General features: G+C 39.7%; 1 protein-coding gene across 2 annotated transcripts; it reads left to right on the forward strand.

The window, feature by feature from the left end:
* Positions 1-996: 996 nt before the first annotated feature.
* LOC116979059 (endothelin receptor type B-like) lies at positions 997-24788 on the forward strand. Of its 2 annotated transcripts, none has more exons than XM_033030486.1 (8): positions 997-1226; positions 9326-9864; positions 15259-15371; positions 16255-16459; positions 17649-17798; positions 18631-18764; positions 21570-21678; positions 24127-24788. In XM_033030486.1, exons 2-8 carry the CDS (start codon positions 9400-9402, stop codon positions 24271-24273), a joined length of 1323 nt encoding a protein of 440 aa, XP_032886377.1. In that variant the 5' UTR covers positions 997-1226; positions 9326-9399; the 3' UTR covers positions 24274-24788. The 2 variants fall into 2 exon arrangements, with proteins under 2 accessions (XP_032886377.1, XP_032886378.1); XM_033030487.1 differs by having other exon boundaries at positions 9329-9864.
* Positions 24789-25043: the final 255 nt, after the last annotated feature.

Genomic DNA, 25043 nt, shown 5'->3' on the forward strand with positions numbered 1-25043 from the left:
AGGAAAGTTTAGAGCATTATTATCTTCCATTAGTTCTTTGTTTAAGCATGCATGGCCTTGTATAATAATGTCTGCTGCAACTTCCTGGCTCCATTACTTGATTTGATATTTCCTGATGAAGTACAACAAGATGAAGCAACCCATACTCAAGCTTCAATGACAATGCCCCAAGTTGGCATCACTAATCAGTGACTGGCCACTTGGTATGGGCATGGTATGGCTTTGTGCTAGTCTTTATTCCATCCAGCTTTTGAGATTAAAAACAAGTTAGACTGGAAGTACAGGATTTTTATTTTTATTCCATGGGTTAATATTCATCCTCCACTTGCTGATTAAATTAGAACATTGATTGGATTTGCAGTACAGTTAGTATAAAAGTTTACTGTTAGATTTCAGATTTGGTTAGAGTTTCTGCGTCTCATTACATTTGTGAAAAATTTTCACAATACCAGCAGTGTGCATTCTAATATTTATACTACCAACTGGTTTTTGTACAGCAAGTAATTTGGTGCAGTATGACATTGAAAAGAAAAACCTCACCTCTGGTGAATCAAATTGACACTTAAATACAAAAATTATATATATAAAATGTGGAGGCAAAAAAATTCAGTTTCTAAACAAAAATGAAAAAGTATGTGCCCTTGTTAATAGAATAATGTTATATGCATCTGTAAATAGAGTCTGTTTATTTGTTGGGGGCCGGAGAGTGGGGGGTGGGGCAGGAGGAACAGATCACCCCTCATATCCATCTCATGCGTAGAATCGTCAAGTCCTTTAATACATTTTGAGTTTTCAGAGCTTTTTAAGAAGTTTTAATTGGATGCGGGAACAATGTATTAAAATATAAGATTTATGCTGGATTAAAATCTAATTTATATTAATTATAATGCAGCTGCAGGCAGTTAAGACCAACTGTGGGCGGTCCATTTGCTGTAGCAACTTGCTGGTGAAAAGCCATCCTATCCGGAACAGTTATGCACTGTTTCGCTATTGGTGCCAATAGTCTCAGCCCCAAGATAGAGGAACTGAAGTCTATAAAATCTCCACAGTGCTCCATATTATACACAGCCTATTCTCAGATAAACATACTGCAAGGAAGTGCCTTAAAAACATATTCCCAGTCCTGCAAGGAACTTCTGCCTCGATGTTATTTCGATGATGTGAAGAACTCTCACGTGGAATATCAGAATCTTCATTTCTGTTGTATTGCTCATCTCAAGAAAGAGGTAAATATTTTTATTCTTAAGTAACAGATGTTCTTTTAATTGAAATAGATACTTCAAATGGTAATTTGGAAAATCATACGGGTGGAAGTCCCTTAAATAAAAAGAATCAGAACCAAATCATTAAAAGGCATTGATGAATTGCACTGAGGGTTTGAAAATAAAATTGTGCATTTTTAACAGTATTCACTCATGAACAAGTCATGAGTCTGCTAACTCATCCTGTGACAAAAATCAGTTTTGGTATAGCATGACGATTAGATCTGGGAATTCACAAATTAGATTTGGATAGAGGGTCCAAGAGAAGATTATAAATGTTTTTTTAATAGTTTTAAATAGGCATTTAATAAATAGGTCATTATAAATGTGCCCACTATAATTTTTTGATTTATAATTTGTGAGCATGTTGAAATCAAATTAGACATTGTTAACGTTGACTAGAAATGCCTTTCATATCCTACTACTGTAACTTGGCAAAGCGCAGTTAAATATATAGTAATGGGAAAGAAAGGTCCTTATGCTGAACAATCAAGTATTTACAGTACATTAACAAATACAGCAATGAAACTGAATTTGTGGTAGTAGGGCATTTGATGCCGTCAGTCATTAGTTAAATTTACTTTGCCCATTAAGGTGTGGTCTGATAATAGAGCAGCGAGAAAAACAGGCTCTCTGGAACACATAAACAATATGATTCAAGAATTGGACAATAAACTGTGGATTAGTGAAAAGGACAAATTCATTCATCTTCAATCATGTCCAGAAAGAAAAATAAGAAACATTGATTGAGTGACAAAAATGTACTAAAATTAAATAAAATATGGTTTCTGTTCTGAAAATTAGCTTTAAATATGTGAAGCTTAATTCAAATGTGCTGGAAGAATATTGCAAGTTCATAATATTGGCCTAGATTTTTCTGAATACACTTTTCTCTTTACCTAAAGACTTTACCATAGGTTTGAGCTTCTAGCCTGCAATTTGACAGTCAAATTAATGCACTGCCCTCTATAGTAAATTTATATGAACAACACAGTCAAATACGTAAGTGCGTGGGGTTGTGAGTGGAATTTGTCTTTGGTCACTTATGTTAAAGGTGAAAACACAACATCTATTAGTTGTGTCTGCTTCAAATTATGAATCAAAATTCCTCCAAATTCTGGGTGATTATGTTTTACATTCCACCATACAAAAAGGAATTAGTAAAATGCTATTGAAATCTGTTCTCTGCCAAACTGCTCACTTTTACAAAATAATCTGGGAATTAACATATAACCATATTTTTCTCTGCTCAGCTAAAATGTTAAATCCCTTACCCCAGCTGCCTTTTGCTTCACCTCCAAAGTGCTGAATTCTCATGGATTATTGCCACAAAGATTGTGAATATCTATTCAGAATCCTCTGCATTCAGACCAGTTATCATTTGTAACTTGCTAGTTCTCTCCCATCATGCTTTCTGTACGATCATTCTGCCCATAAATTCTATTGTCTCCCCGTTCAACTCTGTTCCTTCCAAACTAGAGACCATTCTACTTCACTTTACGCCTGTCTCCTATGTTTACTAACTCAATATTAGTTCTGTTGCCTCCACTTCTCTAACCATTATTGCTTTCTTCAAAAACATACCTGATCCTGAGTGCTATCAAACCACTGTTCTATCTTCAGCTTCCTTTTCTTTTCCATTTATGAGTACTTCCCATCAAAGCGTTGACCGTGGCACAATGCTGAAGTGGCCCTTATCGAAGTTGCCAATGACAGCATATGATAGTGAATATGGTAAATTATTACTTCCAACCGATGGACCTGTCAATGGCCTTAGATACAATTGGACACACCATGCATCTCAGAATCTGTGCAGCCATCAAGTGGATAGGACATTACTCACTTGAGTCTTGCCATAAACTGTGCAATTCCCTCCATAAGGCTCTCTCTCTCTTTTCAAGAGGCAAGCCTGCAGGTTTTGGGTTAGTGGTCCTTTTGTGGCAGATTGTACTCGATTCTGCCAGCTGGGCGTTCTCCATCTCTCATTTCATCTGCACCCATAAAAATCTGGCACAGATGGGAGGATCCAATCATTCTGGCCATCCTCATCCTAGCATCAGATACTGAAACCCACTGGCAACAACTTGGCTTCAGATAAATACAACTGAGCCTCTGCCCCAATAACAACCTGACAGCTCAACAAGAGGGCGTTGTCTTATAATACATGACACTGGGACAACCTACTCCGGACCACACACACTTCATTTGGATGTTGTGCAGCTCCACAGTCGGTAGGTGTCAAGATGTATCCACGACACAATTACATTCGGAGTCCTCTTCATGAGCCGAAAAGATCTCTGTGATCAGTATAGATCCTTTAATTCCATTCACATGACAATTTTCTCTGAGAGCAGAGCAAATTTTTGGACCTGTATATGTGACCAAGTACTCGCATAAATGAAAAATGACTTCCTAAGCAAGGCACTTTTTTTCTTGGAGCTCAGCATGTGGCAACATGTTCATGAAAAGACTTTGCAGCTTGAATAGCTGGCAATGCTGAATTACTGTTCCATGGCAAATGCTCTGGATGTATATAGGAAAGAAGAAGTGCTTGGAGAATATATGTCAACAGACTGTCTCAGGGATGTGCAACTCTGCCACAATACCCACCTCAAGCCCAGCCATGGAAATTTAACTATATTTACATTATCTGCTGTCAATTCCAAGTTTGGACTTTCTCCAAAACATTTATCTAGCAGCGACATTATAAAACTGGCTGACTGTTCCCTGAAACAGTCCTACCATTCAGAACATTTCCAGCATTTTTCACCTATCTAATGCTGTTGTAATTGGGAGATGGAATTCACCCTGGCCAGAAGATTAACAGATACCTCAGGGTGCTGCTAGATCTGACATTGAGATACCAATGCCCATCTAAAAGATGGTATCGAGTCAAACTCATACAATAAACTATTTACCGAGGGGTTGATAAACCTTAACCCTTACCATTATCAGCTTATTCCAAATAATACTTGCACAAAGGTAACAAGAGTGGAGCCAAGGGCCATGCACCAAACATGCTGATGCACATCATCTCAGTATGTTGCTGAATGACTCTTTACCATGGCTTTGAATCCTATGCAACATATCTCCCCCTCATATACAACTGGAACTAGTAACTAACAGGCTATTATTGAAGAATGGTGACAACCCACGGTTTTTGTTATACAATGGCATCTTTTATCCACCAACTGCTCGCCTACCATCTTCCCACCCAAACCACCCCATCCCCAGGTACATTCTCCTGCAACCGCAGGAGATGCAACACCTGTTCCTATACCTACAAATTCTACTCCGTCCAAGAACCCTGACAGTCTTTTCAGGTGAGGCAGAAGTTCACTTGCACCTCCTCCAACCTCATCTATTATATCCACTGTTCCTGTTTGGACTCCTATATATCGGTGCGACAGGCTAGGTGATCATTTCACTGAGCACCTCCATGCAGTCTGCCGAAACCTACCTGACCCGGTTGCTAAACACTTTCACTCCCCCTCCCATTAACACACTGACCTTTCTGTCCTGGGCCTGCTCCATTTTCAGAGTGAGGCCCAGTGCAAATTGGAGGAACAGCACATGATATTTCGCTTTGGTAGAACATTAACTTCTCTAACCAAGTAACCCTTGCTTTCCTTCTCTCCCCATCCCTCTGCCTTCCCAGTTTTCCGACCTGTCTTACTGTCTCCAACTACATTTTATCTCTTTTTGTTTTGTTGTTACCTTCTCCCAACTAAGAATGATCTATTCTACATTTTCCTTGATCTCCATTCCCTTTGTCTTGTTTTCACAACTTACCCTTTCTTATCTATGTATCTCCCTCTCCCCTGACATCACTTAAGAAGGATCTTGACCCGAAATGTCACCCATTCCTTCTCCAGAGATGCTGCCTGTCCTGCTAAGTTACTCCAGCATTTTGTGTCTATCTTTGGTTTAAACCAGCATCTGCAGTTCCTTCTTACACACCATAATTGTTCAAGTGCTCTCCAGCCTTGCACAGTGGAAGATTTGGAATTTGCCATCACCATCAAAAAAAGCTGTCAAATATTCCAGTGTACTCACCAGGCATCAATCTACCATGCCATTAACAAACCTTGTCAATAGATTCTGGACAAGGCAAGGTTAATGTGGAACTTACCTCCACCTACAAAACAGCGTATCCAGACGCTTCCAAATATTTGTCAAACTACCATCAACACTTCACCAATATCTGAGGACCCAACACATTTGACCACTGCTGTACCACCAGTAGGATCACTGCCACTCAATCCTTCTCCTGCAATTTGATAAATCTGACCACCTGGCTACGCTGCATACAGGGATTGAAGAGCAAGTGGCACCAGCAAAGAAGACTATGAAGTGCTTGTAAAGGGTGGCAATCGTGGGACTGTTTCAAATCAGTGGGCTGAGCCATGTTCAACGATTCATCCACTGACCTAAATGAATGCATCACAGATATCACTGACTTCATAAGGACATATGCATGGAAATGTGTGTAGCTACAAAAATAATTCTGACTCTTCCCAAACCAGAAGCCCTGGATGAACCAGAGATTTATCTGCTGAGGGCTGGGTCAAAGGTGTTGGGTCTGGCGATCTAGCATTATACAAGAAGGTTACGTATGACCTCTTGAAGGCCACCATGGACATGAAGAGACATTTCCGGGCTAATCTGGAGTTACAGACAAATGCTTATCAGCTGTGACGGGCTTGCATATTATCACCTCCTTCAAGGTGAACCAGGAAGTAAAGGTAGCAACAACACATCACTTCCAGAGGAGCTCACTGTCCTTCATGCATGCTTTGAAAGGGAGAGCACAGAGAGATCTAAATGAACCTCCACACACAACAACCTAGTCAGAGTATTCAAGAGGGTGAATCCACACAAAGCACTCGACCCAGACTGCATCCATGGCCAAGTACCAAAGACCAACTGTATTAGATATTCAAGGACATTTTCAACCTCTCTGTGGTCTGAGGTTCCCACCTGCTTCAAAACATCATTGATCATAATGGTGTCCAAGAAGGGCATAGTGACCTGCCTCATTGACTACCATCCGATAGCTCTTACATCCACCGTAATGAAGTTCTTTGAGAGTTTGGTTATGACATACATCCACTCCTGCCTCAGAGATGACCTGGATCCGTATCGCCACAACGGGTCAACAGCAGCTACTATCTCACTCATTGGTCTACTCTGTTGTGGACCATCTGGATTACAGAAACATATGTTAGGCTGCTGTTCATTGACTACAGCTCAACATTCACCATCTTCCCTTCCAAGCATCACCAAGCTCCCTTTGCAACTGGGTCCATGACTTCCTAATCAGCAGACTACAATCAGTGCTGATTAGTAACAACATCTTCTCACTGATATTCAAATCAGGTGCACATCAAGACTGCGTGTTTCACCCCCTGCCTTACTCTTTTACAACCAAGACTGTATGACTAAGCACAGCTCCAATGTCATCTACAAGTTGCAGATGACATCACTATTGTTGGCCCAATTGTAGGTGGTGAAAAGTCAGCGTACAATAGACAGATAGAACACCTGGTTGGTGCTGCCTCAAAAACCTCTTATCAACATTAACAAAGCCTAACATCTGATCGTTGACCAGAAAGGGAATGTCAGGAGACCACCGACCAGTGTTTATTGATGAGTCGGCAGTGGAGTAATTTATTAGCTCCAAATCCCGGATGACCTGTCCTGGGCCCAACATATGGTTGTGATCATGAAAAATTATGGACTTTATAATGTTAGACTTGTTAATCCCACAAAAGAATTAGCACCTCTTCCTCTTTTATTCATAACACCCAGTTACTGTTTGTGCTAAACCAGAATTCCAGCAGGTAATAGTCAGTTGAAATAATCTTAGTATGGTGTAACATTTGTTTTTACAATGAAGTATGCCTTCAAGCAACAGGAAAGTCACACGAAAGTCACATTTTATGAAATCCTAACATGGTACAAAGATCCGCAAATATGTGTTCATTCACAAACTCGTTTTACATAACCCCTTACTTACAAAAGGTTATTTGTTGAATATATTGAAAAGAAAGGAGGTTTTGGATTACGCCATGAAATTTATAATTAAAGGCGTCAGCAATTGTCAATATTTTTTAGAATGAATCGAAGTTTAAAATCCACTTGAGAAGTTGTGTACATGATTTGGGTCTGCCACCAGCAGAAGTACCTGCTTTAAGGCAAGACAAATCATCTACCTTTTCAGGTGGATACACGAGATTCCATGGTATCATCCAAAACCATTCAACGGTTACCTTGAACAATTGTCAATGAAATTAAGTTATGTGATTGACGTAAGGCTCCTTTGTGTGCTATTGTCGTGTACAACTACCTGTTTCTCTCATGTTACTACAGTTGGACATAATTGCATACTAAAAGGCTTGGAAGTCGCACAATGTTATTGATTATGGGGAAAAAAGTGTGCTTTGGCATCTTAAAGTTCTGAGCTACATAAATGCAAGCAATATATGAGGAAAATACTAGCACTTAATATGAAACAACATTTTTTATTTAATTATGCCTCAGTTCAGAAGTTTACAAGATTAGTACCTGGAATGAGAGAGTTGCTTTACAAGGCAGGTTGGAGAGCCTAGCCTTGTATCCACTGGAGTTTTGGAGATTAAGAGGTGTTTGAGAAAACGGCAGAGTGGATGACCTGCAAAATAATTCTAGAACTTAAAATCATGTTTCAAAATAAGGGTTGCCTATTTAAAACAGGGATGAGGCTAAAGTCTTCTTTCAGAGGTTTGTGAGCCTTTGAACTTTCTTCCTCCATGGTAGAAGCAGAGTATTTGAATATTTTTTTAAGGTAGAGTGTTAATGGGTTCTTGATGAATTAATAGAATGAATGGTTACCATGGGTAAATGCGACTTCAGAGTTGAGATTCGAGTCAGGGCAGATCTATCTCATTGAAATAGAATGGCTTCCATCTGTTGCTAATGTAGATCTTTGTAAATTGATTAATAACTTTAATGATGCAGAGGAAAATTCATGTTGGCACAAAATGTTAAGAGCCTGAAATAGTGCATCAAACACCTGAGTGACAATAACAATGTATTAGAATAATCTGTGTTTCATATTCTGAGCCATAACGCAACACAATGCCAACATTTAATTCATACCAAATAGTGACTGAGGAAATTAATTAAAAAGTGATCAGTGCTCTGAATTCCAAAGTCCACAGCAAGGATGAAGTTACAAAGCTCTGCATTTATAAAGTTCAGTTAATATTCATTTATTGGATTTCAAGATTCATTTGACTACTGCAGCATCGTGTGGTAAAAACAGCATTGATTACGTAATCATGGAGACTATCGCAAGTTAGAAAACCTAAATATTTCAGTAGTCTAGCATCAACACATTTTGCTTATAGAAAATATGAGATGAATCCTTAGTAAAACAAAGGGGGAACATTGAAACTTACTGATTGGTGAAAGATCTGGATAGAGTGGATGTAGAGATGATGTTTCCACTAGTGGGAGTCCAGAACCAGAGGCCATAGCCTCAGAATAAAAAGATGTACCTTTAGAAAGGAGATGAAGAGGAATTTATTTAGTCAGTGGGTGGTGAATCTGTGGAATTCATTCCCACAGATGACTGTGAAGGTCAAGTCATTGGGTATTTTTAAAGTCCAGATTGACAGATTCTTGATTAGTAAGGGTGTCAGGGGTTATGGGGAGAAAGCAGGAGAATGGGTTTAGAAGGGGAAGATAGATCACTCATGATTTATTGGTGGGGTAGACTTGATGGGCTGAATGGCCTTATTCTGCTCCTAAAGAACTTCTGAAATATTTTATGTGTACTAACTGTATTACCTTTATGATATTAGACTGCCAATATTAGGCTGCCACGAATGAACAAGATTATATTTGATCTTTAAAAAAAAAATTGTTCTCATTTAAAAGTGATGATATGGCAGTCCTATCAAGTCTATCAAGGCTCACATCCAGGTTTTCCTAAAAGTAGCTGAGGATAAGGTAAGAAAGCTAACTGTTTTCAGAAAATCGAATCTTCCCTCATTGTTCTTCATTTATTTCGTTCGCAGCAGAAGACATCTTTGTCACCATCATTTAAACACAACCAGTTACTACTGAATCTGTGCCTGGATCCAACCATCAAATGACCATGACAAACACTGTGGCGTCTTTTACACTTCTATTAATCTGCCTGAATGTCATCACTCGTGGTCAGGAAGAACCTTCCAAAAATACATCCAATAGGAATTTTATTACAGACAACCTAAAGCCAAACAGAACTACTTTTTCAAGCCCATCAACACCTACTGCTATTCTGTCGTACACAAACAAATATGAACATCCAACCAAGAGGCCCTCACAGAAAGCGTCTGGGTCTTCAGTTCCTCCTATGTGTACTAAACAAACAGAAATACGACACGCTTTCAAATACATCAATTCTGTGGTCTCCTGCATGATCTTTGTGGTGGGAATCATTGGAAATTCTACATTGATCCGAATCATCTACAAGAACAAATGTATGAGAAATGGACCAAATGTCTTGATTGCCAGTCTAGCTCTCGGAGATTTTCTCTACATCCTGATAGACATCCCAGTTACCGTTTACAAGGTATTACAGAAAGAGAACAGGGACAAAAATGACTCTTTGATGTCCAAAGAGCATGGAAAATTTTAGTTTTGTGATTAGATACGTGATATCTATGTACTCAAGAGATAAATTAGGTACTACGTACTTAAAAAGGCCAACCTGTTCTGTGAAAAAAGAGGAAATTTCTAGGGTATGCTTGTGAAAAGCAAATATCTTTCCCTTCCAGAATATATTTTAAATACTATGATTAAGCTTTCAGGATGTTCTGGTTTGAATAATAATTAAATTGTTCATGTTTATCACAAAAATGAAAGCAATTATGAAGAACTATATGCAGTTAAATGTGCAATATAAGCCAAATCACACATAAAGTACAAAACCAAAGATAATTTAATGCATCAAGCTAATGTTAATGCACACCAAACTGAATCAACTGTCCTATAAAGACATTAATACTGACCTATAAAGATATTACTATTACATAACATCTGAAGAAGGGTCTCGACCCGAAACGTCGCCTATTTCCTTCGCTCCATAGATGCTGCCTCCCCCGCTGAGTTTCTCCAGCATTTTTGTCTACCAAGACATTACTATAAGCACTTTTATGCAACTGGTTATTATGGGTATTCAGTTTTTTTTAATCATTTATGGCAGAGACCAAGTATGTGCATAATACTAGTGAAACAGAAATACTGCAAAGCTGAGTATTCAGTGTTTCTTGATAAATTCAAGATTTCACTCTTATGGGTCCAAGCATGGTCACGAGTGTTACTTGTTTTATGCTGTGATGTTTCATCCTGAGACCATATCCCTCCACAATCTACATGTTACTCTAGTTGGCATTATCCACGACAAATGCATTTGTCATACTCAGCTAAACCTCGTATTTGACATCAGAATAATGTCATCCTCTCCAACTATCCATGTAATATTAAAAATAAACTGCTGGGAAACTCAGCAGATCAGGCAGCACCCAGTGTGGAAGGCAATTGTCAGAGGATGTTTCAGATCAGGACCCTTCTTCATACATCCCAATTACAATTTCTAAGCAATTTCCAAAATAGAGAAAGGCAAAATATGGCTTTTTAATATGCAAGGTGGGTACTTCCCCCAAATGTTGCTATCTGATTAAATGTCATGAACAAGTGTACACTCAAGGAATAAATTAGCTACTATTTAAAAACAGCTAAGATGTTCTATAAAAAGAACACTTCTAGGGCACTTGAAGAGCAAATATCGTTCCCTTCCATAATAATGAAAGGTCCCAACTCAAACTGTCTTCTGTCCATGAACCATTCAGTTCCACCAGCAGTTTTTTTTCCTCAAGATTCCAGCATCTGCAGTCTCTTGTATATCTATGTTATACTGAAATTCAAATACACCGATATTCCCACCAAATGCCAGCAAAACAGTACTTACAAACATCTTTCTTAAAAAAGCATTTGACAATGTCTCTCAAGGTAGGCTGATCCTGAAGATTACAATGCATGGAATCCACCATTGGGAGATGGTTGTTTGGATTCAGAATTGGCTTACTCATAGATGATAGAGAGCAGTAATATAAGAGTATAAAACTGGCTGGAGGTCTGTGATCACTGGAGTTCTGCAATGATCAGTACTGAGACCTCTGTTGTTTATGTTATATGACTTGGATGACAATGTAGATGGATTGGTTAGTAAAGTTCCTGTCCCACTTAGGAAACCTGAACGGAAACCTCTGGTGACCTTGCGCCCCACCCAAGATTTCCGTGAGGTTCCCGGATGTTTTGGTCACTCTCCCTAATGATCGAAAGTGGTTTCTTCTATGTTCCTGTGATTATTTCAACCAATTCAAAACCAGCCTCGACTAAAAATATGTTGCCGTTTGGTCGAAGCCAGTGGAGTGGGGTCGCTATTTACTTACAGGCAGTTGAAGGCAATCTCCTTCGCTGACCGGCCATTTTGATTGGCTCATTGGAGTTTTCAGCAAAGATCCTGTACGATCTTTGGTTTTAAGGACCTAGAAAATCCGCCGGAAGGTAAAATGCCCGCTAACTTTATTAGACTTCTTAAAACTGTCTCCACTCCTTCTCCCCCTTCTCTCCCCCCCTTCTCCCCCTTCTCTCCACTTGTCTCCCCATCTCTCCCCTTCTCTCCCTTTCTTTCCCCTTCTCTCCCTCCCTCCCGCGCTCTCTAAATGACTTACCGTGCTCTGTGGCAGCCGTTTACCTTCCTCTTCATCGCGCAGACAGTGCTCCTCCGCTGTCCCTGGCCCCCACCTTCGCGATGTGTGTGTGTGTGTGTGTGTGTGTGTGTGGTCGGTAGCAAAGATCCTGTTGGATCTTTGGTCAGTAGATGCAACTCACACCTCGGTCGAGGCTTTCCAGGCAAGTGACCAAAACCTCTGGCGACTCATGGAAACCTTGGGTGGGGCGCAAGGTCACCAGAGGTTTCTGTTCAGGTTTCCTAAGTGGGACAGGGGCTTTAAGTTTTTAGACAACACCAAAATTGATGGAATTGTGGAGAGTGAAGAAGGCTTTCAAAATGTAGGTTCATCCAGAGATGCGCAAGGTGTTGCACTTTGGGAGTTCAAATGTAAGGGGAAAGGATACTGAAGAAGGGTCTTGAACAGAAAGATCACCTTTTCATTTTCTCCAGAGATGCTGTCTGACCCGCTGAGTTACTCCAGCTTTTTGTGTCTATCTTCAGTTAGTGGCAGACTCTTACTAGCAATGGCAGAGAGATCTTAAAGTCCAAGTTCATAGCTCTCTGAAAGTAGCAAATACACAAGTAGGTAGAATGGTAAAGAAGACATTTGGCATATTTGCGATTGGAGTATTGCATACAAGACTGAGAAAGTCATGTTACAGATGTGAAATCTGAGTGATGTTGAATAGTCTGGGATATGCTGAGCAGGCCAGGATATACAAATGAAAATAGGGGAAGAGGAATAGCAAATACAAATGGCCAAAAAGGACACAAAATGCTGGAGTAACTCAGCAGGTCAGGCAGCATCTCGGGAGAACATGAATAGGTGATATTTTGGGTTGAAACGATTCTTTAGATGAATGGCCAGTCTTGATACAAACATAAAGTTATCTAAAGTTGCAAAATTCAATTTTAAGTCCTGCAAACTGCAGCGCGCCCAGATGAAAAATTGTGTTTCTCGAGTGTTGCTTCAGATTCAAGCATCTATAGTTTGTGACTTCCAGCATTCTGCTTATGTTTGAATTCAGCAAACCTCTTCAAATTCTGATTTGCAAGTCATTATTTTCAGTTTGAAATATTGTTGATGCTTAATCTTTATCTGCCATTAAAATCTATTACATACCTCATCAAGCTTAAGACTTCTTCACTTCTGTACTTTCCTTCATAGTTTCCCTTGCCTCAACATCTTGATTCGTCAGTATGTCACAATTCATGATCCCACACACTGGAGCAAGTTTTGGCCTCAATGTCCATTGGCTTCTTATGCCCGAGTGAAATCTTTATTCCCACTTTTCAAACCTTCCTGTAGTTTAATCACAATGTCCTCCGTACCATATTCTTGTCACAGCCTATGGAAAACGTGTTACTCTTCCAGTATATCAAAACGACTCCCTCAACTAATATGCCACTACCTTCTGAATCTTCTTCCGTGAGAACTAATAGCAACAAGAGCATGGTCATTTTGAACCATTCGACTACTCAACGTGTTCCACGGTATCATTTCCGAGTTAAATAACAGCAAAGTATTTGCACATCAGGGGGGTGCATACTGACACAGAACTCGTATGTAGTGATGTTGGCAATTATCTACTAATCTTTTCCTTTTAAGAAAAACGGGCTACAATTTCGGCAAACACCATCAAAGCAATTTTTGAAAATTGTAATAATGCAGTTTAAAATTGAAAAAGACTGCAGCTATGGTGCAGTGGTGTGGGATGGAGCAAAATGTTTGGGTTGCTAGGTGGGACGCATATGAAGAAGTTGACTGCCCTGGATCAAACTCATGATCAGTCAATTGGCCAACTTTTGGAGTCATATTCATAGAGTGATACCGTGTGGAAACAGGCCCTTTGGCCCAACTTGCCCACACCGGCCAATATGTCCCAGCTACACTAGTCCCACCTGCCTGTGCTTGGTCCATATCCCTCCAAACCTGTCCTATCCATGTACCTGTCTAACTCTTTCTTAAAAGTTGGAATAGTCCCAGCCTCAACTACCTCCTCTGTCAGCTTGTTCCATACACCCACCACCCTTTGTGTGAAAAGGTTACCCCTCAGATTCCTATTAAATCTTTTCCCCTTCACCGGGTAGCGCCAGCAATTGCTGCCGCGCCAACAGTCTGTCTGTCCCTTCCTTCTTTGTTGTTTGTGTTAAATGTATGTTTTTAGTGTTCTTTAGCTTGTTTTATGTGGGGGGAGGGGTTGGGGGAAACGTTTTTAATCTCTCGCCTCGACGGAGATGTAATTTTTTTCGTATCGTATCTCTGTTCGCACTGCGGCCTAACATCGAGGAGTTGGTGGCCTTTGCTGGAGACCGACTTTGAGGGCTCCAACGCGGGTGCCTGCAGGACTTAACATCTTGGAGCCCGCGATCCCTTTGCCAGGGATCGACTTTGAGGTTCCAACTGTGGTGCCTGCGGACTTTAACATCGTGGAGCTTGCGGTCTCTGGTTAGAGACCGACTTCCGGGAGATCCAAGCCGCAGGAGCTTTGACCACCCCGACGGATCTGCAGGAGCTTCGATCGCCCCGACGGATGGTTCGACTGCCCCGACTGCGGGAGAATAGAGGAAAAAGCTTGGACTTCTTTGCCTTCCATCACAGTGAGGAATGTGGGGAATCCGTTGTGGTAGATGTTTGTGTAAACATTATGTAGTTGTGTGTCTTGTTACTTTTTTTTGTATGGCTGTATGGTAATTCGCATACAAAAGACCTTTGAAACCTTTGAACCTGTCCTCTGGTCCTCGATTCCCCAACTCTGGGCAAGGTACTCTGTGTATCTGCCCGATTTGTTCCTCTCGTGAAATCAAAAATTCATCTGTCTAAATTTGTGCATTTACCCGATCTATTCCCCTCATGAAATTAAAAATTCAGCTGTCTAGATTTTATTTGTTTTCTCCAAAGTCATGCGTTTTTCTAGTTAACAGGAAGAGGAAAAGGTAGTATTTTACTCGTTGACACTGCCAATGATTTTTTGTATGCAACTATTTGAAAATGGTCAACATTTTCTTGGATAGTTTATAGTGTGATGTCGGAACTGTAAGTGTATTTCGTCTTCAGTACATCCAGGCCCAAGAATAAAGCTGTAGCAATCTTAGCATCCTGACATCATAGAACAAACTCTCAATACATTGACTGCTTATTCAACGTAAACAGTAATTCTATTTTCTTCTATTGTTTCAATGTTTTCAACTTCATAATCGCATTCAATTTTCTTTTCTTTTTAATAGCTACTGGCTGTAGACTGGCCTTTTGGAGTTGAGGTTTGCAAGTTTGTACCATTTGTCCAGAAGGCATCTGTTGGTATCACAGTCCTCAGTCTTTGTGCACTGAGCATTGACAGGTATAAAATGTTCCCAAAATGTTTTATTTTTTTTCATTGTTCAGACAATTAAATGGAAGGTATATATATTACTGTGATGGTCACTTGTTTCAATAGTTATTACTGAATCTGGTTAAAAACGCATCTTTGAATTGACAAACAGTTTACGTTTGGGTTAAGTACCCATGCTCAGTTCCAGATATTAGATTGGGCAGTTTGGAATCAAAGCTAATAATTAAGTAACCATCCCAATTATTTACTATTAATAATAATTGCTCATCTTTGTCAATTCACTAAATGTTGCAAGCTCCGGGTCTATCTGCAAATACAGCTTCAGTAAAATAGAACACTTGCTCTTAAAATACATTTATTGTCAATTTCCTGAAATAAATATGTCTCCCATTTTATCCATCCTTCATGAAGTACACTGAAACACTGAGAGAGCTAAGAAAACAACATACATTTTACTGATCTTGGGAATTATCATTTGCACAGATCATGTCAATATTACAGGCAACGGACCTACTTAACCACTCTGTGGTATATTTACAAAGACTGAATTTATAAAAAACTAAATGCAACTATGGACTGAAAGTTGAGAGGGCTATGTCATCTTTGCAAAGTATGAATTAAGACATTGAATTATGTATGAAGCTATTTAATATTTTGCAAAAATATAGGCATTGATCTTCTGGATGTAATAACAGTTCACATTCTTCACAAAACTGAATGAAACCATGAAGTGAGCATGTGCAGCTAAACATACAAAACAGGAACTTCTTTTCAGACAGAAATTACCATGAGATGACTGGTATTTCACTGACAGGCTGAGTGACACTTTCTTGGAATTATAAAATATCTTAAATGAGAAATTATCAATTTGTCATGGTTTTTTTTTAAAAAGGTATCGAGCTGTGGCCTCCTGGAGTCGTGTCCAGGGCATTGGCATTCCCTTGAAGAAAGCTTTGGAAGTGACAGCCATTTGGTTGATCTCAATTATTTTGGCAATTCCAGAAGCTATTGGGTTCAATATGGTTTCAATTAAGTATCGTGGACAAGACCTTAACGTGTGCCTGCTTCACTTGTCCCAGCCATCAGGATTCATGGAGGTAAGAGTTAATGTAAAAAAATGTTCACATTTTGACATTTAATTTACTTGATCAAGTACAATAAGCAAACTGAAAAACACAAAAATGATAACCAATTTCTCATAAATGTGAATATTTGGATTGTTTAGTTCATTATCATTTGTCATATACATGTTAACCTGAATGTGGGAAAGGGAAGGGTAAAGGAGGTTTTGAATACGTCTTAAAAAATAATAAAACACAGCTCTGTCAAGAGTGTTTAACTCTCATATGTACCAGCAATATAACAATTGCTGCAGCTTTATAGGCCCATTAATGCAAAACACAAAACAAATATACAATAATTAATAATACAATAAATTAATTATCAATAACCAGACCATAATAGTGGAAAACCAAGTCCATGGTGCAATCAAAATAAAGTCTATTGCAGTTCAAAGTTGCTGATGTAATGGTTAATGTTATACAGTGTTCAAGAATCTAATGGCTGCAGCAAAGAAGCTGTTCTTGAACATGGAGTTCATGGTTTCTAGGCACCTGTATCTTCTTCCTAATGGTACGAGACAAGACCATGGCCAGGATGGTGTGGATCTTATGATACTAGCTCACTTTTTGTGGTAGCTGCTCCTGTAGATCCCTTTACCTGTAGGGAAGTTGGTGTCCGTGATGGACCAAGCAATGTCTACCACTTTCTGCAGCCTCCTCCATCATTGCCAAGTGTTCAAGTTACCAAATCAGACCATGATATAACCAGACCATGTTCTCTACTGTGTACTTGTAGAAGTTTGAAAGCTTATTCGGCGACATGCAATCCTCTGAGGAAGTAGCGGTTTGATGAGTTCTATTTATGATTGCATCAATATACTTGGACCCAAAACATCTCTACAGAGATATGCACAGCCAGGGACTTTCAAAGCCACGGTCCTGCCATTGAAGACAGTTTCTTGGATCTCTGGCTTTTCATCTCAGAAGTCATCAACTCCTTGATCTTGCTAATATTGAGACCAAAATTGTTCTTGCACCAATCAAATTATCAATTTCTCATATCATAATAGAACTCCCATACAGTGGCTAAACTAATTTTCAGATATTTTCCCTAACCATAGAATAGTTTGTTGATTCAAATAATGAATTGCAGTTCATGGAGTGTTTAGAAAACTGTTGATTGCCCATTATAAACGCAAACTATTTGAACTGTTTTTTTGTACAGTTTTACAAAAATGTGAAGGATTGGTGGCTCTTTGGCTTTTACTTCTGCCTGCCTCTGGCTTGCACTGGTATATTCTACACTCTGATGACCTGCGAAATGCTGAACCGAAGAAATGGGATGCAAATTGCTCTCAATGATCATATAAAACAGGTAAGACAAATGCAACATACCGATGAAACAAAGTAGAGACAGCACAGACTAAAGTAAACAGGAACAGAAAGCCTAAAAACACTCCAATTGAGAATCTAGAAAATATTTATCTTTCAAAGGATGGTTTGGCCGAAGTCCATAACCTTTTATTTACGCATCCTCTGATCACACTGGAACAGAAAATGAATGGCTAAACACCCCCCCCCCCCCCCCCCCCCTCCAGGTTCCATCAACCCACTTAACCTTCTGGCTATCCTATCTTCTCCACTGGTTACACCTGCCTATCCCTCCCTTATTGGGTTCCATTTATCAGAATCCATAAACCCCAGCCCTCAGACTGCGCTTATTGTGTTCAAGTCTTGGTTGTTATCTCAGCCCTCCCCCTCACCTCTTTGTACTGGTATGTTCCTTCTATGCTCTCAGTCCAAATGCAGTGTCTCGATCCAGAATATCAACCATCCCGTTGCTTGACCCACTGAGTTCCTCCAGCAGTTTGTTGTTTCCAGCTGTCCAACCAAGACCAACATGTCCTTCAATTAAAAATATCAACACGAGAACAATACTTTGCCACTCTACTCTAAATCACATACTAGCAGTACAAAGACACAATTAGTTGTCACTATGGTCGTGTTTATTCAGTGATTGAGATTGCAACGTTAAAAGGATTAGTCCTCCATATTAAAAAAAACTGTTCAGAACTTGTATTCATCTAATGGTTATTTGCGTTATGCCACTACAATTTTAGTAAGCTATTACTTTAAAAGAATAAACCTATTAGACATAGACGATTAGACATAGAGTAATTATCACATTGCTCTTTAACTTTTCACAGCGACGCGAGGTAGCCAAAACAGTTTTCTGTCTGGTGGTTATCTTTGCCATGAGTTGGCTCCCGCTGCATTTAAGCAGGATCTTGAAGAAAACTATTTACGATGAACAAGATCCCAATAGATGTGAACTACTCAGGTAGGTTGATGATATCTTTTAAAAGTTGCTCTCACTTCTGTTTTGTCTGATGTAATGGATTTTAGGCACTGTTTTCTCAGTTTATGCACTGATAAGAAACATAATAATCAAATAATAGCAAGTGTACACATATGTACGACTCAGAAGATTCTACAGCCATTTCAAATCAAGATACATTTCAGATTTGCACCCCAAACATCTAAAATATTTTAAATAGGATAGTTCATTGTAATTACTTGCTTTTGTGCAGCAAGTGCAGGGGGCCAACATAACTGTCACACTTATATTTTCCTAATTAGCAGTCACTGCTCCCAAAATGGAATACCAATTTTTCATATCCCTTGCTGCAAAACAAAACAGACTGATAACCAAAATACACTTTACAAACATAAAATTAATTTAAGGATACACTGAATGGGATACTTGTGAGCTTGAAATAATTATGGAACAATGAACCACACAATCCTGGAAGTTGCAGGAACAGCTCCACAGCGCACTCCAGAGGCAACCGTAATAAAGTTTGAGAGTGTGGTGAGAATGCCCTGGTTTTTCCACTCACACCTCACAGCCAATAAACTCCAAACTTGTCCATGGAAAAGAATGCTTAGAAGGTGCCCATCTTCCTTGTGCTGCCAAATATAACTAGAAAGTGGCTTTATATAATTTTAAAAATGATTTAAGTGCCCACAGATCAGCTTGTTAAATTTAGAAAGAATAACTCCCATGTCCTCTCCTGCATTTCAAAAATTCTCTCCTTATTGGCTTGACCAACTAGCCTGCTTTTCTGTATTTGTGTATTCACTAAGGAAGACACAAACAATCTAGGATCCCAGAAATACTAGGGGACCAACAATTTAGTGGGAGGGAGGAACGGAAGGGAATTCACATTAGTCAGGAAATTAAGTTAGGTAAACTGTTGGGACTGAAGGCAGATAAATCGCCAGGGCTGACGGTCTGTATCCTAAGGAGGTGGCCCTAGAAATCGTGGATGCATTGGTGATCATTTTCCAATGCTCTCTCAACTCGGATCAGTTCCTGTGGACTGGAGGGTAGCCAATGTAACCCCACTTTTTTAAGAAAGGAGGGGGAGAGAAAACAGGGAATTATAGACCAGTTAGCCTTACATCGGTAGTGGGGAAGATGCTTGAGTCGACTGTTAAAGATGTTATAGCGGTGCATTTGGAAAGCAATGACAGGATTGGTCAAAGTCAGCATGGATTTATGAAGGGGATATCATGCTCGACTAATCTTCTGGAATTTTTTGAGGATGTAACAAGTAGAATGGATAAGAGAGCCAGTGAATATGGTGTATCTGGACTTTCTAAAAGCCTTTGACAAGGTCCCACACAAGAGCTTAGTGTGCAAAATTAGAGCACACTGTATTGCGGGTAGGGTATTGACATGGATAGAGAACTGGTTGGCAGGCAGGAAGCAAAGAGTAGGAATTAACAGGTCCTTTTCAGAATGGCAGGCAGTGACTAGTGGGGTGCCGCAAGGCTCGGTGCTGGGACCCCAGTTATAATTATATATTAACGATGCAGATGAGGGAAATAAATATGGCATCTCCAAGTTTGAGGATGCCACAAAGCTGGGTGGCAGTGTGAACTGTGACGAGGATGCTATGAGGCTGCAGGGTGACTTGGATAGGTTGGATGAGTGGGCAGATGCATGACAGATGCAGTATAATGTGGATAAATGTGAGGTTATCCACTTTGGTGGAAAGAACAGAAGGTAGATTATTATCTGAATTGTGTCATATTAGGAAAAGGGGAGGTGCAACGAGACCTGGGTGTGTTTGTACATCAGTCACTGAAACTAAGCATGCAGATACAGCAGGCAGTGAAGAAAGCAAATGGCATGTAGGCCTTCATTGCAAGAGGATTTGAGTTTAGGAGCAAGGAGGTCCTACTGCATTTGTACTGGCCCCTGGTGAGACCGTACCTGGAGTATTGTGTGCGATTTTGGTCTCCAAATTTGATGAATGACATTATTGCTATTGAGTGCAGCGTAGGTTCACCAGGTTAATTCCCGGCATGGCGGGACTGACATTTGCAGAAAGAATGAGTCGACTGGGTTTGTATTCACTGGAATTTAGAAGGATGAGAGGATATCTTAGGGAAATTTTAAATTCTTAAAGGATTGGACAGGATGTTCCCGATGTTGGGGGAGTCCAGAACTAGGGGTCACAATTTAAGAATATGGGGAGGTCATTTAGGTGATATGAGGAAAAACTTCTTCACCCAGAGAGTTGTGAATCTGTGGAATTCTTTGCCACAGAAGGCCATGGAGGCCAATTCACTGGATGTTTTCAAGAGTTAGATTTAGCTCTCGGGGCTAAAGAAATCAAGGGATATGGGGAAAAAGCAGGAATGGGGTACTGATTTTAGATGATCAGCCACGATCATATTGAATGGCGGTGCTGGCTCGAAGGGCCGAATGGCCTATTCCTGCACCTATTTTTCTATGTTCTATGTTTAAATCAGCTATCCAGAATAGGAAATGTTCATTGTTTAGAATTTATTGACACAAGCATACAAATGTGTTTACATTCAGAAACAATAAAAAAAGTTCAATGTATTGTGTATCAGCACAATAACCATTTATGAGCTTTTTATATAAATGATTGTAAATAAGCATAATATATAAATACTTAAACAGCCAAGATTTTTGTGAAGCAACAGACAAGATTCAAAACAAACTGATCAATAAATTAGCATTTCTGGTGCGAGGAAAATAGTTAATTGCTCATGTCAAAATAATATTTTAACTTGCAATGTAATCAAAATTTATGCAATTTTTGTTCAGTTTTCTTCTAGTTCTGGATTATATTGGGATTAACATGGCTTCTCTTAATTCCTGCATAAATCCAATGGCATTATACTTTGTCAGTCAAAAATTCAAGAACTGCTTCAAGGTAAATTTGTCCAATTGTCAAACCAAGTATTTTATTCTCAATGTGAATTTTCACAGAGCACAAATCCTTCTTTAGGAGAATAACCGGACAAATGGATGCATGCAACAGGACTTCCCATGACCAGGAAAGATCAGTCTATATAACACTAAAAAAAAAATTTGAAACCATTATTTTTCAACAAAATGTGGTGGGGTGATAAAATACTTGATTTTTCCAGCAGCTTATAACATACACAGCAGATCACCATTCAGAACCTCATTTCATTTTCCCTTTCATATGTAAAATAATCCATTATCAAAAATCTGAAGATCTGTCTTAACCAAAGTATATAGCTTAATGGGCCTGTCCCACGTAGGCAACTTTTTAGGCGACTGCAGGAGACTACGCAGTCACCACATGTTCGTGGGTGGTTGCTGGGGAGTCGCCTTCATGGTCGTGAGGAGTTCAACATGTTGAAAAATTAGCGGCGACTAAAATGAAGCCGCCATGGAGAATAGCGAGAATTTTCGTGCCGTAGGTGGGTTGCCAGGTCGAAGGTTCTCGTAGGTTGTAGCCAGTGCTGACCGGTGAATTTCATTGGCTCATTGGGGAAAAAAAAAAGTCGTTTTCAGAACCAAGGATAACCGACCGGTAATGTTAAATGTCCGCCGAGCCTCACAGCCGTGTATCTCTGGCTTCTTAAAAGTTGTCTCCACTGCTTTCCTCCATTATCCCCCCCCTCTACCCCCCTTCATTTAAAGGACTTACCATACACTGTGCTTTAGCCGTGTTAATTACAGCGCCAACCTTCCTGTTCATCGCAGTTTCACCTTTGCACCATGTGAATTTCACTCAGACAGTGCTCCCCCCGCTTGCCCTGTCCCCCGCCTGCATAACGGGAAGGTGTGTGTGTGTGTGTGTCTAAGTGGGACAGGCCCATAACAGTTATAATTCTTATCTCATACAGAGAACTTTCTAACCAATTAGATATTCTATTAGGATCCCCAAAGTACTGACCCATGGTACAGCTCTTATGTTGTTTTAGCCTCGCCACTTCTTTTGACATCTTTTCCATTATGCCTTTCACTCTTTTCCACTGCACCAAAGCCCATTCTTGAAGTTCAAATTCTATCATGTTGTTGTCCTGCTTTATTTATCTTTTTAACCTTGAATTCGGTCTTACTCTGCATATGATTCCAGCCTCAACCTCAACACCCTTGACTGCTACTTAGCAGTTTGCAATTGAATATTTTCTAACCGATTACACCCTTTAAAAAAATCAGTTCCCTCACCATTATTATATCCCTTCAACCGTTTCCCTGTTAAGCTACGATCAATTGCCATTTTTCAAACTGCAAATTCTACCATCTACATATTTTGTACCACATCTCTTTCGAAAGTGGTCTTCTTGGCACCCTTTTATCCAAACTGCATTTAAAACAATCATTATTATCTTCAAATCTCACTTGTGCAACCACTTTGTAATTGTATAATTTTCCTTCCATACTATTTAGTCCTCCAGCTCAAGGCTTTTTATGTTTCCTCACTTCCTTCCTGATTTTTTAATTGGTATAGTAACTTTGCAAATTGTTCTTTCAAACTCCACCACATTCTCAAACTGCAAAATCTATTCAGAATGTATTGTTCCAGTCATTTTATTTACTTACTTACTTACTGCCTACTATGCCTCCTGCAACGAAGGTCCTCCACTCCTGTCTGTTCTGGGTCCATCACGCCCAGTAGTGTTGATTCCTTCAGTTGCTGTTTCCGTAACATATTTGTTTTACAAGACAGGGTTGTTAGCCCTGTACTCAACCTCCAACCCGGAGGACCAGTGGATTGCTCTTCGACTCGCCTCTACCTTCGACCTGTCCAGTATGGGAGACCCTAACAGGAGACGAATCTCCCGCTGGCATAGCTCTAGGGGTCACTGAGACACACAAGCTCCCCGATCACGACAAGGTTGAAATCCAACGGGGAGCATTTCATTTAGTCTGTTCCCTATTGCTGAGTTTCCAATAAAATTATTTACAGGCTGAGTAGTACTACATAAAATGCAAATACAGTGCTGGAGTAACTCAGCAGTTAAGAGTCAGAGAAGAAGGGTCCCGATCTGAAATCGCCTATCCATGTCCTCCAAAGATGCTGCTTGACCCTCTGGTTTTTTTTGTTATCCAGCATCTGCAGTTCCTTGTCTACATAAAATGCAAGTTGTCCTTTGATGCAAATTTTGCAGATTCCACATTCTTTTTTATTTTACTCAAACCATTTATAAAGTAACCACAAAGAGAGTAAAAGTTAGAAACACTATCATTCAGTTATTGATGAAAAATAGCTAAATGGTTGAAAAAAGTCCCTTGAACTTTGAGGAATGGTGGGAGTAAGAAATATAATTTAAAAATCTATTTTTAAAGCCTGTCTTATCTTAATCTAATTTGCTGTTTATTTATTTTCATATTGTCCTTCCAGTCCTGCTTGTGTTGTTGGTGTCAACGATCAACTCTGAGCAGACCGATGGATGAGAAAATGGCTGTTGTCAAGTGGAAAGCCAATGTCCATGCAAATGGTCTGGATCGGAGCAGTTCACACTTCAGTAACAAATACAGCTCATCTTGAACTAGTTTAAAAAAGTTAAGGGGAGGAAAGCTCCTCCTGGCTCTCCACTGCCATTTAAAAATGGTTTCATATCTGTACTTAAATGCATTATACATGGGAAAGTCAAAAGCTTATGTTCGTCTGCATATTGACACGTCTTTGGATGCTTGCAGTAATGTATAAAAACAAAAATCATCTCTTTTGACCTTGATATTTCAGTGCAAAGGGGCTGCTCATTCACTTTCGTGATCAATTGCCAGAGAATAATTAATTAAAGTACAAATAGATCATACTCTATCCAAAGAATACTTTGGTAATTATGAAAATAAATTAAAAAAGCTGGAAATTTACTAAAACAATGCGAAAAATTTTAAGTGCTACTGATTTGGTAAAACATTGTGGATATATCCAATTGTACCGATGCACTAATTCACCTTTTTTAGTTTAGTTTAGAGATGCAGCGCGGAAACAGGCACTTCGGCCCACCGTGTCCACACCGACCAGCGATCCCCGCACATTAACACTATCCAACACACACACACTAGGGACAATTTACATTTATACCAGGCCAATTAACCAACAAACCTGCACGTTTTTGGAGTGTGGGAGGAAACCAAAGATCTCGGAGAAAACCCACCTGGTCACGGTGAGAACGTGCAAACTCCGTACAGACAGCACCCGTAGTCAGGATCGAACCCAGGTCTCTGGCGCTGTATGCACTGTAAGGCAGCAACTCTACCGCTGCGCCAACGTGCCTCCATCCTTTGAGTGAAACCCTTTAAATGGTTCTT

This window comes from Amblyraja radiata, chromosome 12, assembly GCF_010909765.2.
Source record: "Amblyraja radiata isolate CabotCenter1 chromosome 12, sAmbRad1.1.pri, whole genome shotgun sequence".
Lineage (NCBI taxonomy): Eukaryota > Metazoa > Chordata > Chondrichthyes > Rajiformes > Rajidae > Amblyraja > Amblyraja radiata.

Coding starts and splice junctions, on each gene's coding strand:
- LOC116979059 (XM_033030486.1), top strand. CDS start 9,400: ATGACCATGACAAACACTGTGGCGTCTTTTACACTTCTATTAATCTGC. Junction 9,865..15,258: donor TCCCAGTTACCGTTTACAAG/GTATTACAGAAA, acceptor TCTTTTTAATAG/CTACTGGCTGTAGACTGGCC. Junction 21,679..24,126: donor AATTCAAGAACTGCTTCAAG/GTAAATTTGTCC, acceptor TTGTCCTTCCAG/TCCTGCTTGTGTTGTTGGTG.